General features: G+C 40.1%; 1 protein-coding gene across 1 annotated transcript; it reads right to left on the reverse strand.

Annotated features, from left to right (window-relative positions):
* Positions 1–1438: 1438 nt before the first annotated feature.
* LOC141282650 (uncharacterized) lies at positions 1439–9890 on the reverse strand. Its single transcript, XM_073815905.1, has 6 exons — positions 9788–9890; positions 8564–8721; positions 8359–8422; positions 7775–8107; positions 7365–7658; positions 1439–1539 (listed from the first exon to the last, which is right to left on the reverse strand). Exons 1-6 carry the CDS (start codon positions 9888–9890, stop codon positions 1439–1441), a joined length of 1053 nt encoding a protein of 350 aa, XP_073672006.1.
* Positions 9891–13575: the final 3685 nt, after the last annotated feature.

The following is a 13575-nucleotide window of genomic DNA, read 5'->3' on the forward strand; positions in this document are numbered from 1 at the left end:
CACAAAAAAAAAAAAAAAAAAACATCAGTAATGTTACAAAGAGCGTAAAAATCTAATTGTATTTTATAAATAACAACTGGTTTATATTTCCCATCAGTTGGACCAAAGATAAATCATTCAAAATTTTCAGGCGCAAGAGCTTATGGGTATTCCTCACAGCATTTTGAATTTATGTAATGTATGTAAATGAACAAAGATAGTTAAGTTATGGATGCAAAATGAAAACTTTAAGTCATGATTGCTTGACTTTTTGAGTACAAACAGCATTATTGCTTTCAGTGAAGGAGTAAAATAAGAAATTAAAAGGATGTGACATGAAAGCCTGGTCTGACAATGGAGTGTAATGGAAAGGTAACATCAAATAAGCAATAAACTGCCTGAGGCTCACATGATTTCAGATATTACACATTATTTTGTTTTCATTTACAAAACATAAATAAATACATGTAACAAACTGACAAGGTCCTGTTAAACAGTTATAAGTTTAGAGAAAATTCTTTACATCCTCTTTGGGAAGAAGTATCTTCACACTTTTATCTATTGTGTCTAAAATATGCAGGCTAAAGTGATCTGAAACAATCACATCTGATCTTTCAGAGATACAATGTGCTTATAAACCATTTCTGAGAGGACTGACAACATTTGTCAAAAAGTGTAGATTAACTTATTGCTCTTTAAATGTGAGATCAATTTTTATGTTAAAATGCTCTCCTTGATGAGTGCTATACCAAGAAGAAGTAACCAATCACATACAAATACCAACCACAAATGTCACGTGACTTATTACTTGAAAATACAAATATCTCTTTATTGAAGTATTGGTTAAGATTAATACAAAAGTCAAAAGGTTGACTCTTTAATGACAAAACAATATCATCAATAAAACAACGTAAAATATATACTGTAAATGTCCAGAATATAAAAAAAACTGTTAATACAAATTGTTAGTACAACATTCAATATCAGAAAGCATTTAAACAAACATTAAGCTTAAAGAAACTGTATCACAAATACTAAGATTTGTGTGCATAAATTCATGGCCATTGACATTTCTCATTGTGATAACAGATGATGGGTTAAATTTTTTTTAAATGTAAGGTTTTACTCCTTTTTTCTGTCTTTTTGCCAAATATGTGAACGTCACAAATGTATTATTGTGTCATCTTTCTTCATAGTCATAATCTCATAATCAGACTCTAAAGCAGAGAGCTCATAAGGAGCATATGTGCCTTCATCATTGTGAACCTGAAAACAAAAACAATCTCAAACATCATCATCACTTTCATTATCATCTACTATAGTAAAACATCACAAACTCACCTTCAGCTTGCTGCTCAATCTGGAAGAAAGTAAATCAAGTTATTAAAACCCAGCTGAACACAGCATCACTAACTACTGTTAATCTTTATCTAGATAAATGGATTGTTATGTCAATAACTTACTGTCTAATTTTGTAAAGTCCAAATCCAACAGTTAGAGCATACAGGATAAGAATCAGTGTTAAGATGACCAGGAGTGGAATTAAAGTCAGTTGACAATCTAAAAATCACACAACATGCACAAGGAAGAGAAACATAAATATATGTCAAAGTAATGAGCGAATAAAATAAATCACCACATTGTGCCAAAGTCCTATATGACATTGTTTTTATTGTATAGTGGTGCTGTTAGTGGTAAAGCTTGTAAAGGGCATTGGTTCAGTTTTCAGGGAATGTGAACAGATTTAGATAAAAATGTTTGCCAAATAATAATAAAAAAATGTTAGTAAACTTAAAGCGATCTTGACTTATTTATCTGCACACTATTTACTTGACAACACTTACAACAGTACCAATGTACTAACATGGTTTAAACGCACAATATGTATATTTTTCCACTAGAGGTCACTAAACAACAACAATAGCAGATCTAAAAGTCCTTGTAAAGTTAGATTTTTAATGTGTTCTGAGTTTGAATTAATTCACAAGTAAATAAGTAAAAAAGTAAGTAAAAAAATCTAGGAAAAAATAGGCTGCACTATCTGCTCCCATGGGGTGGAACGATATTTGAAGAGCTCTTTTCCAAAACGCTATAAATCCATTTAAATAGTTTTCAGAAAAAGTACATTTTTTACCTAGACCCACACATTTTGTGAATATTCAATTTATGCTGTTATAATGGATTTTTTGCTCAATCTGAACATATAGAATTATGATTATTAAATCAAACAACAATATTGTTGATTATAAATTCAAAGTTAATTTTATTTTTTTTCAAAACGCTATAAATCCATATATTTTTTCCATAAATGTATGTTTTACTTTAAGAACAAAACAAAAAAATAACAGAATATGCAACATATACTCAGGGACTGAGTAAAGTAAATTATTCAGATTGTGATATACTTTGGGGCCAGTATGAAATAAACAGAATTACACATAACTAACTTGCTATTACTCCCTCCACCATTTCAGTTTTCTCCTTAGCAGGGCATTAGGAACCCCTTTTGCTTGATATATTTCACCCCTCTCTCTCTCTCTCTCTCTCTCTCTCTCTCTCTCTCTCTCTCTCTCTCTCTCTCTCTCTCTCTCTCTCTCTCGTCTACACACAGTTGTATTATTAACCTCACACGCACACACAGCGAGCTCCCCTCGATCTGCTCTCAATGACATACCATGTAACAACGCGCTCATAATGTCCAATCCAAAAAGCAAAACTTTACAGATGTCCCCATAGATATGTATAAAGGCTAGATGGCTCGCCCGCCCTGCTGGCCAATTGAGTGGAACGTCTGCATTTTGGCGGCCATCTTAGGACAGGGCGCTCGCTCACTCCTAGCATTGAGTTTTAATGATGCAGGTACTTTTAAATGACCATAACTTGCTTAATTTTTTACCGATTTTCAAACGGTTTGGTTTATTATAAACGTCAAAGATGTAACTATGACACTGCATACCTATACTAAAAATATATAAAAAAATCATGAAACATGTCAAAGCATCCAGTATTATAGCCACGTTAATAACGTTTGTAAAAAACCAAACCGTTTGAAAATCGGTAGAAAATTGAGCAAGTTATGGTCATTTAAAAGTACCTTCACCATTAAACTCAATGCTACGAGTGAGCGAGCGTCCTGTCGTAAGATGGCCGCCAGGTGATGCCATTAGGGACTCAGCGGTAAGCCATCTAGCCTTTATACATATCTATGGATGTCCCTGCATTGTTCACTACCCACATTTTGTACTTTTGCACGACATTGGTCAATGTATCAAACGCCAGTCTGTCTATGAGCAGGCTATCGAACTATTCAGTACTTTTCATGTTACGTTAGCAGGCTTCTTGACAGGAAAAAAAACTTTATCGCAAACGTACAAAACGGTATTAAACGAGCCAGTTCTGAAACGAAAGTTGTACATACCAAACACTTTGATGAAGATCGCCTTGCAAACGGGTACCTTCTCCGGGTGCATAACATGACATTAATCCTCATTTTGAGTAATGAATGAACATAAACAAACATCTGTTCACAGCGCCGCCATTGGATTGCGTCGAACGCTCATCGAGTTCTGATTGGTCGAGAGGATAAATCGCGTTTAGGCTAAAAATAGGCTCGGCGCTTATCGCGTTTTGGAAAAGAACGGCATCTTGTACCTACATTTTAACAACATAAATTAACATAAAACATTCATGGAGCAGTGAATAGGTTCAGTACACAGCCAAATGACATGACAAACTCATTTTTTTTAAAAATGGCGTTTATCGCGTTTTGGAAAAGAGCTCTTCATTTGTAGTCTTCACTTTCACTGTCGATAGGAATCAATCTGAGAGGACTCCAAAATGATGTTCATGGATGATGTAATAAAATAAAGTTTTATAACTGTTTACACCACAGTGCTGCTCCCCTGACTTTAGTTTAATGTCATACAATGATCGGCCTGAACAGTACCACAGGAATTCAAACACTATGGCAGCAAATTCAAAAGGCAAAGATAAGGAAAAAGGAAAATATGCACATGATGCGATGACCAAGCGACCCTATAAACAGGAATGAAATATCTGGATTTAAACATTGTTTAAACATGTTTCATGAGATAATGCAAGTACGAAAAAGAGAATATATAACGCTGACACTGTGCTTAAAATTTTTGGATCTTTTAATGGATTGGCATCAGAACCTTCGTATGTGAGTGGGACAAGACATACCCACTTTTTAAAACACTTTTCTATGTTTTCAGTACTTGCGCCTGCTGCAGTGTTGTCAACTTTGTGATTTGTTGCTAAACTTAGTGACTTTCTATGAAGGTATATTTGGTGCAAAACAACTGCACACCTGTGACAGTGGAATTTGTATTTGTAGAGATTATCCACACATGTGTATCAGTAAATTTGAAGTCACAGATGAAGAGTTGCAAACTTGTAGATTTTTCTTCTTTCCCTCAAATACAACACAACAGTTACACATTCACAAATCCTTCAGTGCAGCTGCACAAATCCCATTTTACAATTCACAGATTAAGAAACTCACAAGCTCACGTTTTTTGCTACAATTGCTGCAGTAAATATGGTGCAAAACCTACTTGAACACCTGCATCAAAGTATGTGAAGTCACACACAAATTTTGTACATTCGCAAATCAGTTTGTGCATCTGTGCGATGAGAGTTGCATGTGTGTAAAAAAAAAATTTCACAAATATTTTTTTATTTTTGAAATATTTTCTAGCACAAACACAAGTACATAAATACAACTGCTTGAATCTGCTGCTACGAGTTTCAAACACTCATTTTTGTGTGCTCTCTGTTTTGCACCAAATATCTCGAGATAAGTGGTGCGAAAGTGATTTGTATACCTGTAGGCTATGTTCAGCACTTCCCACCAGGTGGCGCCCGACACTCACTGAAGCAGAGTTTATTAATTACCAGCAATGTTTCAGCAAGGTAAATCGCCTTTATCAAGGTATTATTTGCACCAAGTGGAGAACAATATAAATGGGAGTGCTAATTATACACAGATAAAGGTAATTACATACAATATTCCAATGATTCATTAGTAAACAAAATATAAGTTCCATAAATCTCAAACCATCAATATAAGTAGATAAAAAAATACAAGCAGCAAATACACACATAGGCAAACATTTAAATAAGATACATGCTTTTTCTTCTAATATACTAATTTGGATGATTATTTCTGTCTTTTTGAATCGGGTAACTGAACAACTAAATTGTTTTTATTATTATCTAAACAGTTGTTCTGATTTCTTAACATTTACCCTGGATGCTAACCCAAATCAAATCAGCGTTTTAGACTTGTGGGTAGCTTGTAATTTTTTACATAGGGATCCGATTAAAAAACCTACAGCTCGTCATATACTATTGAGAGTGGATTCTTATTGTCATGAGCAGGGCCGTACAGAGGATTTTATAAATACCAAGGTCCATATGTATTTTTCTAGGGCATGCACCCCAGAAAAAAATGTCTTATTTCTCTGCTCTACATATATGACTTCTAACACATCAGAAAAAAACAATCAAATAACTATAGATGTCAAACCATGTCAGTATGCACAAGACTTGTGTTGTTTATTAGTAATAATTAGTAATACATTGAAACAATTATTTTACCATCCTGGGCACATTGTTGTGTCAGTAAAGTAAACATATGCTAACTGAATATAGGTGAATGTAATCTAGGAGATAAATTAGTTAGATCGGACCTCTCTTCTCCATCTATACCAACAGAAACCACTTTAACACTGTCATTGTTGAAAATCATATGTAGGAAAACAAATAGAGAGTATAAAACACGCATCGTGAAACATCAGAGTGCAACAATATGCAGAAATATGAACCTTCCATTAGCACTGCATTTTGTTGAACTTAATCATCCTATAACTTCATTATTGTATATAGGAATTGAGAGGGTATTTTCATCTAGAAGGTGAGGTGAGTTGGACCAATTTTTACTTAGACAGAAGCCCTGTTAGGTATATTAAAGCCTATTAGGTATATGTAGGCCTATGTGTGTATTTGCTGCTTGTATTTTTTAATCTACTTATACTGATGGTTTGAGATTTATGGAACTTATATTTTGTTTACTAATGAATCATTGGAATATTGTATGTAATTACCTTTATCTGTGTATAATTAGCACTCCCATTTATATTGTTCTCCACTTGGTGAAAATAATACCTTGATAAAGGCGATTTACCTTGCTGAAACATTGCTGGTAATTAATAAACTCTGCTTCAGTGAGTGTCGGGCGCCACCTGGTGGGAAGTGCTGAACATAGCCTACAGGTATACAAATCACTTTCGCACCACTTATCTCGAGATATTTGGTGCAAAACAGAGAGCACACAAAAAAAGAGTATTTGAAACTTGTAGCAGCAGATTCAAGCAGTTGTATTTATGTACTTGTGTTTGTGCTAGAAAATATTTCAAAAATAAAAAAATATTTGTGAAAATTTTTTTTTACACACATGCAACTCTCATCGCACAGATGCACAAACTGATTTGCGAATGTACAAAATTTGTGTGTGACTTCACATACTTTGATGCAGGTGTTCAAGTAGGGTTTGCACCATATTTACTGCAGCAATTGTAGCAAAAAACGTGAGCTTGTGAGTTTCTTAATCTGTGATTTGTAAAATGGGATTTGTGCAGCTGCACTGAAGGATGTGTGAATGTGTAACTGTTGTGTTGTATTTGAGGGAAAGAAAAGAAATCTACAAGTTTGCAACTCTTCATCTGTGACTTCAAATTTACTGATACACATGTGTGGATAATCTCTACAAATACAAATTCCACTGTCACAGGTGTGCAGTTGTTTTGCACCAAATATACCTTCATAACTTCCAGACCCCTTTAGTGACTTTTACAAAAATGCACCTAGCGACAAATCTAGCGATGATCTGTATGCATTACTGTATATGTACTGTCTGTGAGAACAAATTACTCTTTCATTCTTTGTTGTCTGACAACATAAACAGAGAATATATAGTAAAAAATGTGTACCACACACTACTGTGGTATTTTTGCTCTACTGCTTGAAACCAGAAGATGTATAATGATTAATCTGTTATCGTTTTCTAATATTGGGTTTGTTCAATGTTAACAGGACTATTAGATGGGAAAGTTAACAACTATTTTACATTTTGGTTAAACAATTACCAAAAAATAGCAACAGGCACCAGAGCAATATTTGTGGTAAAGGAATAAATGACTCCGGTCCTTTGAATTATATGAAAATAATGCACACCCGCGGTGTAACAGCACTCCATTTCGCGTCGTGCCGCATTACCACCTTGGGTGTGCATTATTTTCTTATTATTCAACGGCCCTTCGTCAATTATTCCTTACGTATTGTGTGAGTTCGAGTTTCCTTACGTGTCATCTCCTGAAGACTGGAAACCAGTTGAATCTGTTTACTGGCATTGCCGTGAGTGTTGGTGGTGACACACTGCAGAGTGTCTGTGTGTGTAAGTGACTGATGGAGAGAAATGAAGCTCCTCAAGTCTGTGCTGCTCAATCGCTCCTCACTGATGGATGTGTTTGCAGAGTTACTGACAGGACGTCCAGATAGAAACCACTCCACTTTAGGAGAGGGATTCCCATGAGCCTCACACAAACACACAGTTACATTAGTTCTGTTACAGCTGAAGAGAGAGATTTTGGGTCCATCTGAAAGTAAAGGAGAAATTGAAGCTCATGTGTTTTGCAGGAGAAATGATGCATCTGAAATATGAAGTATATTAAGTCCATAAGATCAATGAAACATGATAAAATAATGCTCTTACACTGAACACGTAATCTGATGAAGTTAAGTGCTGTTGTCTTCCTCTGTTGTAGCTGGTAGGTTATAGTGCAGATGAAAGTGACTCCATGTTGAAGGTGAGTAGCAGTGAAGTTCAGATCAGAGATGATCTCAGTTTGATTCTGTTGATCCAGCTGTAGTCTGCTGCTCTCATTGAGGTGGAGTCTGTCAGTGGAGCTCCATGTGAGAGTTGGTGGAGAAGAGGAGCAGAGAGTCTTAGCAGAGCAGCGCAGACACATAGAGCTCCCCTCTAACACCTCCTCCTCAACCTCCATCTGATCCTCAAACATCTGCACTGCGGGATTGGGGGGAAAGTCTGAAAAGTACAGAGATGTATTTTATATATGCTATCACAACTGGCCTGTAAAGGTGGGCAGTTGCAATGGCCTCATCATATTTTATATATACATATATGAATTGGGGAAGGTCACACAAAACCCAAGATAACCCAGCTTGTAATTTCCCCGTCTAAGCATTCTGCATTGTTTGCTTACACATGCAAAACCGGATTTTGAACCAGTTTACAATTTGTAATTAACAATAGCTTTCAGTCATGAAGTCACTCACCGATCACATCTATAAAAGCAGATTTTTGTGTATAGGTCCATTTCAGTCCACCATTACCCTCAATCTTAAAGAAAAAAAACGCACTGTAATTTGAAGGAACATTATAAAATATGGTGGTACAGTCTTTGTTGTTTAATTTTCCAGTTATTTCCCCTTTAAAATATAGATTGGTCCTGTTGGAGTAAAACACTAAATTTTTTGAGACATCAGTCCCATCTTTAAGCCACACTCCTGCAGCACTGTCAGTGAGATCTTTGTCATATTCACTATTAATATCAAATCTGCAGTTTATGGTCACACAGGATCCACTCAGAGCTTCAATCTTCTTTGGCAGACTGATGCTCCAATCTTCACACCAAACACCTACAATACAAACATGATGAGAAGTGCAAATGAACATACTGTATAGTGTAAAGCATAAAGACAAACCAACATAACCTGCATGTATTTTAATAATTTAAGCATTTCTTTATAAATGATAGAAACCTAATGCAGTATATATTTTGTCAAATTTACTGAACATTCAATTGCAGTTAAATCTACCTCACATAAAATACATGTGTGCATTTTAATTTAAACTGCTGTAATAAATATTGTTGTAATATTGTTTATTCTGTATGATATCCAAGTTTTATAGTTACAATATATTTTTATGTGAACACCCCAAACATAGGCTACATTTAGCACTTAGAATTTATATCTAATCTCAGTCGTCTCACTGATGTTTTTACAATTGCCACAGCACACTAAACATGTTCTGTTAGTGAAAAACAATTATGTTAAAGAAAAAATTAAGAACAACAAACCTTGTAACATAAAAATGAAAAGAATAAGTTTATCCATCTCTTCATTAAAATATGATCAGTCCTTTGGAGAAACATACACTCGTAAATATGCCGTAAATGAACAAATAAAAAATTATATATTACAATGTAACTCATCACTTTGAATTTATAATAAACAAATGTAATACAAATGTCATAACAACATTGCAAGCATCCAGCAGGTCAAGTTTTTGTCTACAGTATCTTACCAGAAAATTGGGTGTAACCAGTGTAATATTTGTGCTGAAAGCAGATTGTTAAAATGTCTCATTCATGGATCCTGTAGATTCTGTACTGAAGCAACTGCTGATGATTTGAAACCAAATGAAACTGTGCTGTGTGATGTCAGTGCTACAGATATCAGATGTACTAATCCTGTACTTCCTGTATCATCTTAAACACACATTCTGTTCAAAGGTAAATGTTAAGGTAAGACATTAACTATCTACAGTATTAAGAACACTTCAATGGGCCATGAAAATGAATTTGAAGCAATTCAAAGTTTTGTATTGCAATTTATGGTCGCAGTTATACGCTTCTGAATGTTCCAGTGAGCACTGTTGGGGCCATAATATGGAAGTGGAAAGACAATCTACACCTATCACACCACAGGTCCTGCTCTTCCTCCTCATCTACCACCTCTTCCTCATCCACCATAATTTCCTCATCCTGCACTCTTCCTCCTCTGCCTCTCAGATTTCCGTCCATTGTTGATATGAACATATAACACACCAGTACACTTTAAGCTGGTTTATATTGTGTACAATTGGTAAAAAATAATTGGAAATAAATGTAAACAATCTTTAATTGTTGTCTTTAATAGTGTACTCTATGATAACTGTGTTGTAGTTGTGTTCAGCTTTGCGGCGTGTAGCATTTTTTAACACCTGAGCATTGTAGTGTGAAATGTGGTTCCCTTTCAGTCGGTCACTACGACGTCACGTCGTGACCGACGAATTGGAAACTCGCTTAGAGAGACCAATCTACTTCGAATACTACTAAAACGCCAATGAACTTGGCATTGAGATATTTGCATAATGCTGGCGCCGCCCCGCCAGGTGCGTATATAAGCAGCAGGTGCAAATAGGTAAATTAGCTTTTTATCGCTTCGAAAGCCGGCAGTATCTGCTACTGAGAAGCTACTTGCTCTTCTGGGAACGGTTGCTGAAGTTGATTGACAAGCAGTACTAACACAGTGGACGCTCGCAGTATTCCACTCCTCTGCATATTTTTTGTTTTGAGTTTTGTGTGTGCGTTGCCTCTCCCTGTGCGCATCATCAGCTGAGCACCTAAAGAGTGATTTCCCTAAAGAGTGATATGTGAGAGCTCTGTGTCTTTTTAAAGACAGCCACTCTCTCGTATATTCGGAGATCAGCGTCCTTTTCAGGATTGCTTTTCGTCCGTGCGATCTTGGATGCGAGAGGTATAAGGGTTCCAGTGACGGTCATGAGCGCTGTCTTCGTGCTTAGGCATCAAGCACTCCGAGGCTGCGTTCGTGGAGAGTTTTTGTTCTCTCTGTGAGAGCATAACCCTCTTGGATTGTGGAGACGACTGACGTTTCTACGGGAATGCTGTCCGCGCCTTTGCAGTGCTGACACCGCCATGGTGCGGCTGTCAAGCGCTCGCAGGACGCTCTTCGCATCACTACGCTGAGTAGGACGGAGGATACGTCCTCCACCTAACGGCCTTCTCATCCTCAGCCGGTTGAGGCTCCGGTGGAGACTGCAGAGTCGTGTTCTACGATTTCTGCCGAATCCATTGGACCTCCTTCTGGTCCCGTCCCTTCTGCAGCATCAGAGGGGTGTCCATTTTTTCCTCCGAGGCGGAGTCGTCCCGGAGATGGCGGCCGTGCCCGCTCGAGCGGCGGAAACGGTAGAGTTGGAAAGGTAACCCCTCTCCGCCCGAACCGTACTGCCCACAAGATTGGTACTTCGGAGCTGTTCGGGCCTCTCGGTCCTCTGCTCCTGTGCCTTTCTATCCCGAAGGCACGAAGAGCTGACGTGATTTGCGGCCGTCTCGGCCGTTCAGCTTTCACCCCTCACCTCCCTCACCAACGGAGCCGCTAAGGGCGGGGACCCCTTCAGTGGAGCAGAGGGTTGCGATGCAGCTGCATTCCTGGAGGGACCACCCAACCAATTCCCTCCCGTGTTTGTAGACAGTCGTCCGGTTACGGGCGCTGCCCATCAGGCATGCGGAGAGGCGGCTTCAGCCCTGCACGCAATAACGTTGCTACAGGTTCAAAGACAAGGATTTACGAGGGAGGCCGCGACCTTCAGTCGTGCGATGTTCACCACAGTGGTTCAAGATCGACACCTTTGGCTGTGTCTGGCTGATGACGGACGCAGACGAGAACAACTTCTTGAATGTTCCTGTCTCACAGACCAGCCTCTTCGGCGAGCCCGTGGAGTCGTACACCGCTGCGCAGACTGAGGCGATCTCCTAGGTCATGCCCCGGCGAAAGAGAGCTGCCCTTGGTCCACCATGTCGGCTCCTCAGTCTGCCTCTCGCCGTCGGCGTCCAGCGGCTGCCACCTCCGTTCCCCTCCTCGGACCCCATCTCGGCAGCGCAGGGGAACCGGTCGTCAGCAGCTCGCCCCGCCCGCTTAGCCGCTTCCCGTGAAGATCGGGAGTTTAAGTGGCCAGTGACAGGCGACCCGGATTGGCAGAGGATCACTCTTCAGGAGACTGTGATTCGCTCCTTCCCCCCGGTAGAGGGTCGGGTGGAAAATTCTTGGTTTGCATGTGCTCGACCGGCTGTTCAGCCGGTACCCACTTAACCACACATAAGAGTGCATTCCTCTTCCCTCTCCAGGTCTCCGGAGGATCGAGAGAGTTGTGAGCGGCACTCCGGTTCACCCTACCTCTCCTCTATCGCCAGCGAGTGTCCTGAGGAGTCCGAGCTCTCCACTGAGGAGACCGGACCACCAGCACCCTCATCGGAGTCTGCGCTCTCCGCAGAGGAGACCAGACGACCGTCACCCTCAGCGGGCTCAGGTCAGTGTCACACACACATACTGTAGATAATTATGCTGTCACAGCTGACACACCGATTGTCCGACCTGTCTCGCTTCGCTGCCCCACCGCGGGTACTTCGGTAGTGTCGTTAATTCTCCTCGTCCGAGAGAGAGCGTTGTTCGCATTCTGCTTATATTTACATCGACTTATAATAGCCTTGGCACGTTCTTGGCAGACGTGCGCGAACACAGAGAGTTAATGCTTCGGCATCTCACTCATTTAAGTCATCAGGTCAACTGGGAAAGAGCAACTTTGCCCCGTGCAGAGGATCCTTTTTCTCAGTATGGAAATAGACTCGATCGACTAATTGGCGTGTTTTACAAGAGCGCGCAACCAGTCAGTTCTGACTTGCCTCCGTTTACTTCGAGGGAAGTACGCGGTCCCTCTGAAACAATTTCAGAAGCTCCTGTGACACTGCTCGAGCTGCTTCATATGAGACCGCTTCAGCGTTGGCTTTACAATCGAGTCTCGAGGAGAGCGTGGCTCACCGGCATGCACCGTGTAAACATTACACCTGCGTGTCATTTCAATTTTACCCCGTAGTAGACCCAGCATTTCTGGGTCTCCTGGCATTTTGTAGCATGCGATGCCCTCAGCACGGGATGATCAGCCACGTATGACGGGCTTGCAGTCTCAGGGGTGTGAATAGCACCCCAACTGCCGCGAGCGGTGCGCTGTATATCTGGGACTTGTACGCTCCGCTATGGAGATGCGAGGGAAGGATGTATTAGCCGACACCGACAACATTGTGATTGTTGCGTTATTTACCGTTAAGGCAGTTTTGCGCTCTCGTCACCTGTCGCATCTCGCTCGTCATCTCCTCCTTTGGAGTCAGAAGCATCTGAGGTCCCTTCTTGCCATTTACATCCCGGGTACGCTCAATACAGCGGCAGACGCGCTTTCTCGAGCTGCGCGCCCTGGCGAATGGCGACTCCACCCCCAGACGGTCCAGCTAATTTGGAAGAAGTTCGGTCGTGCGTAGATAGATCTGTTTGCGTCGCCGGACGATACCCACTGTCGCCTATTTTATTCACTAACCGAGGGCAGCCTCGGCGTGGATGCGTGGGCACACAGCTGGCCGCGGGGGATGTGCAAGTACGCATTCCTTCCAGTGAGCTTAATTTCACAGACACTGTGCAAAGTCAGGCAGGACGAGGATAGCCCTTTATTAATTGTCCGTACTGGACGACCAGGAATTGGGTTTCATAGTTAATACTCCTCGCGACAGCCCTCCCTGGCGGATTCCCCTGAGGAAGGACTTTCTTTCTCAAGGAAGGGGCACATTTGGCACTCGCGCCCCGACCTGTGGGATCTCCATGTATGGTCGTTGAGCGCGCGCAAGGTTAAGGTGATTTATCGCAGCCGGTATCTAACACCAT

This window comes from Paramisgurnus dabryanus, chromosome 1 (genome assembly GCF_030506205.2).
Source record: "Paramisgurnus dabryanus chromosome 1, PD_genome_1.1, whole genome shotgun sequence".
NCBI classification, from domain to species: domain Eukaryota; kingdom Metazoa; phylum Chordata; class Actinopteri; order Cypriniformes; family Cobitidae; genus Paramisgurnus; species Paramisgurnus dabryanus.

What these genes read in the sequence shown, in the direction of transcription:
- LOC141282650 (XM_073815905.1), bottom strand. Translation starts at nt 9,890, where the DNA reads ATGGACGGAAATCTGAGAGGCAGAGGAGGAAGAGTGCAGGATGAGGAA. An exon ending in TGCTTTTATAGATGTGATCG is followed by an intron (nt 8,108 to 8,358) that starts GTGAGTGACTTC and finishes TGTACTTTTCAG; the next exon opens with ACTTTCCCCCCAATCCCGCA. An exon ending in CAGTCTTCAGGAGATGACAC is followed by an intron (nt 1,540 to 7,364) that starts GTAAGGAAACTC and finishes TGTGATTTTTAG; the next exon opens with ATTGTCAACTGACTTTAATT.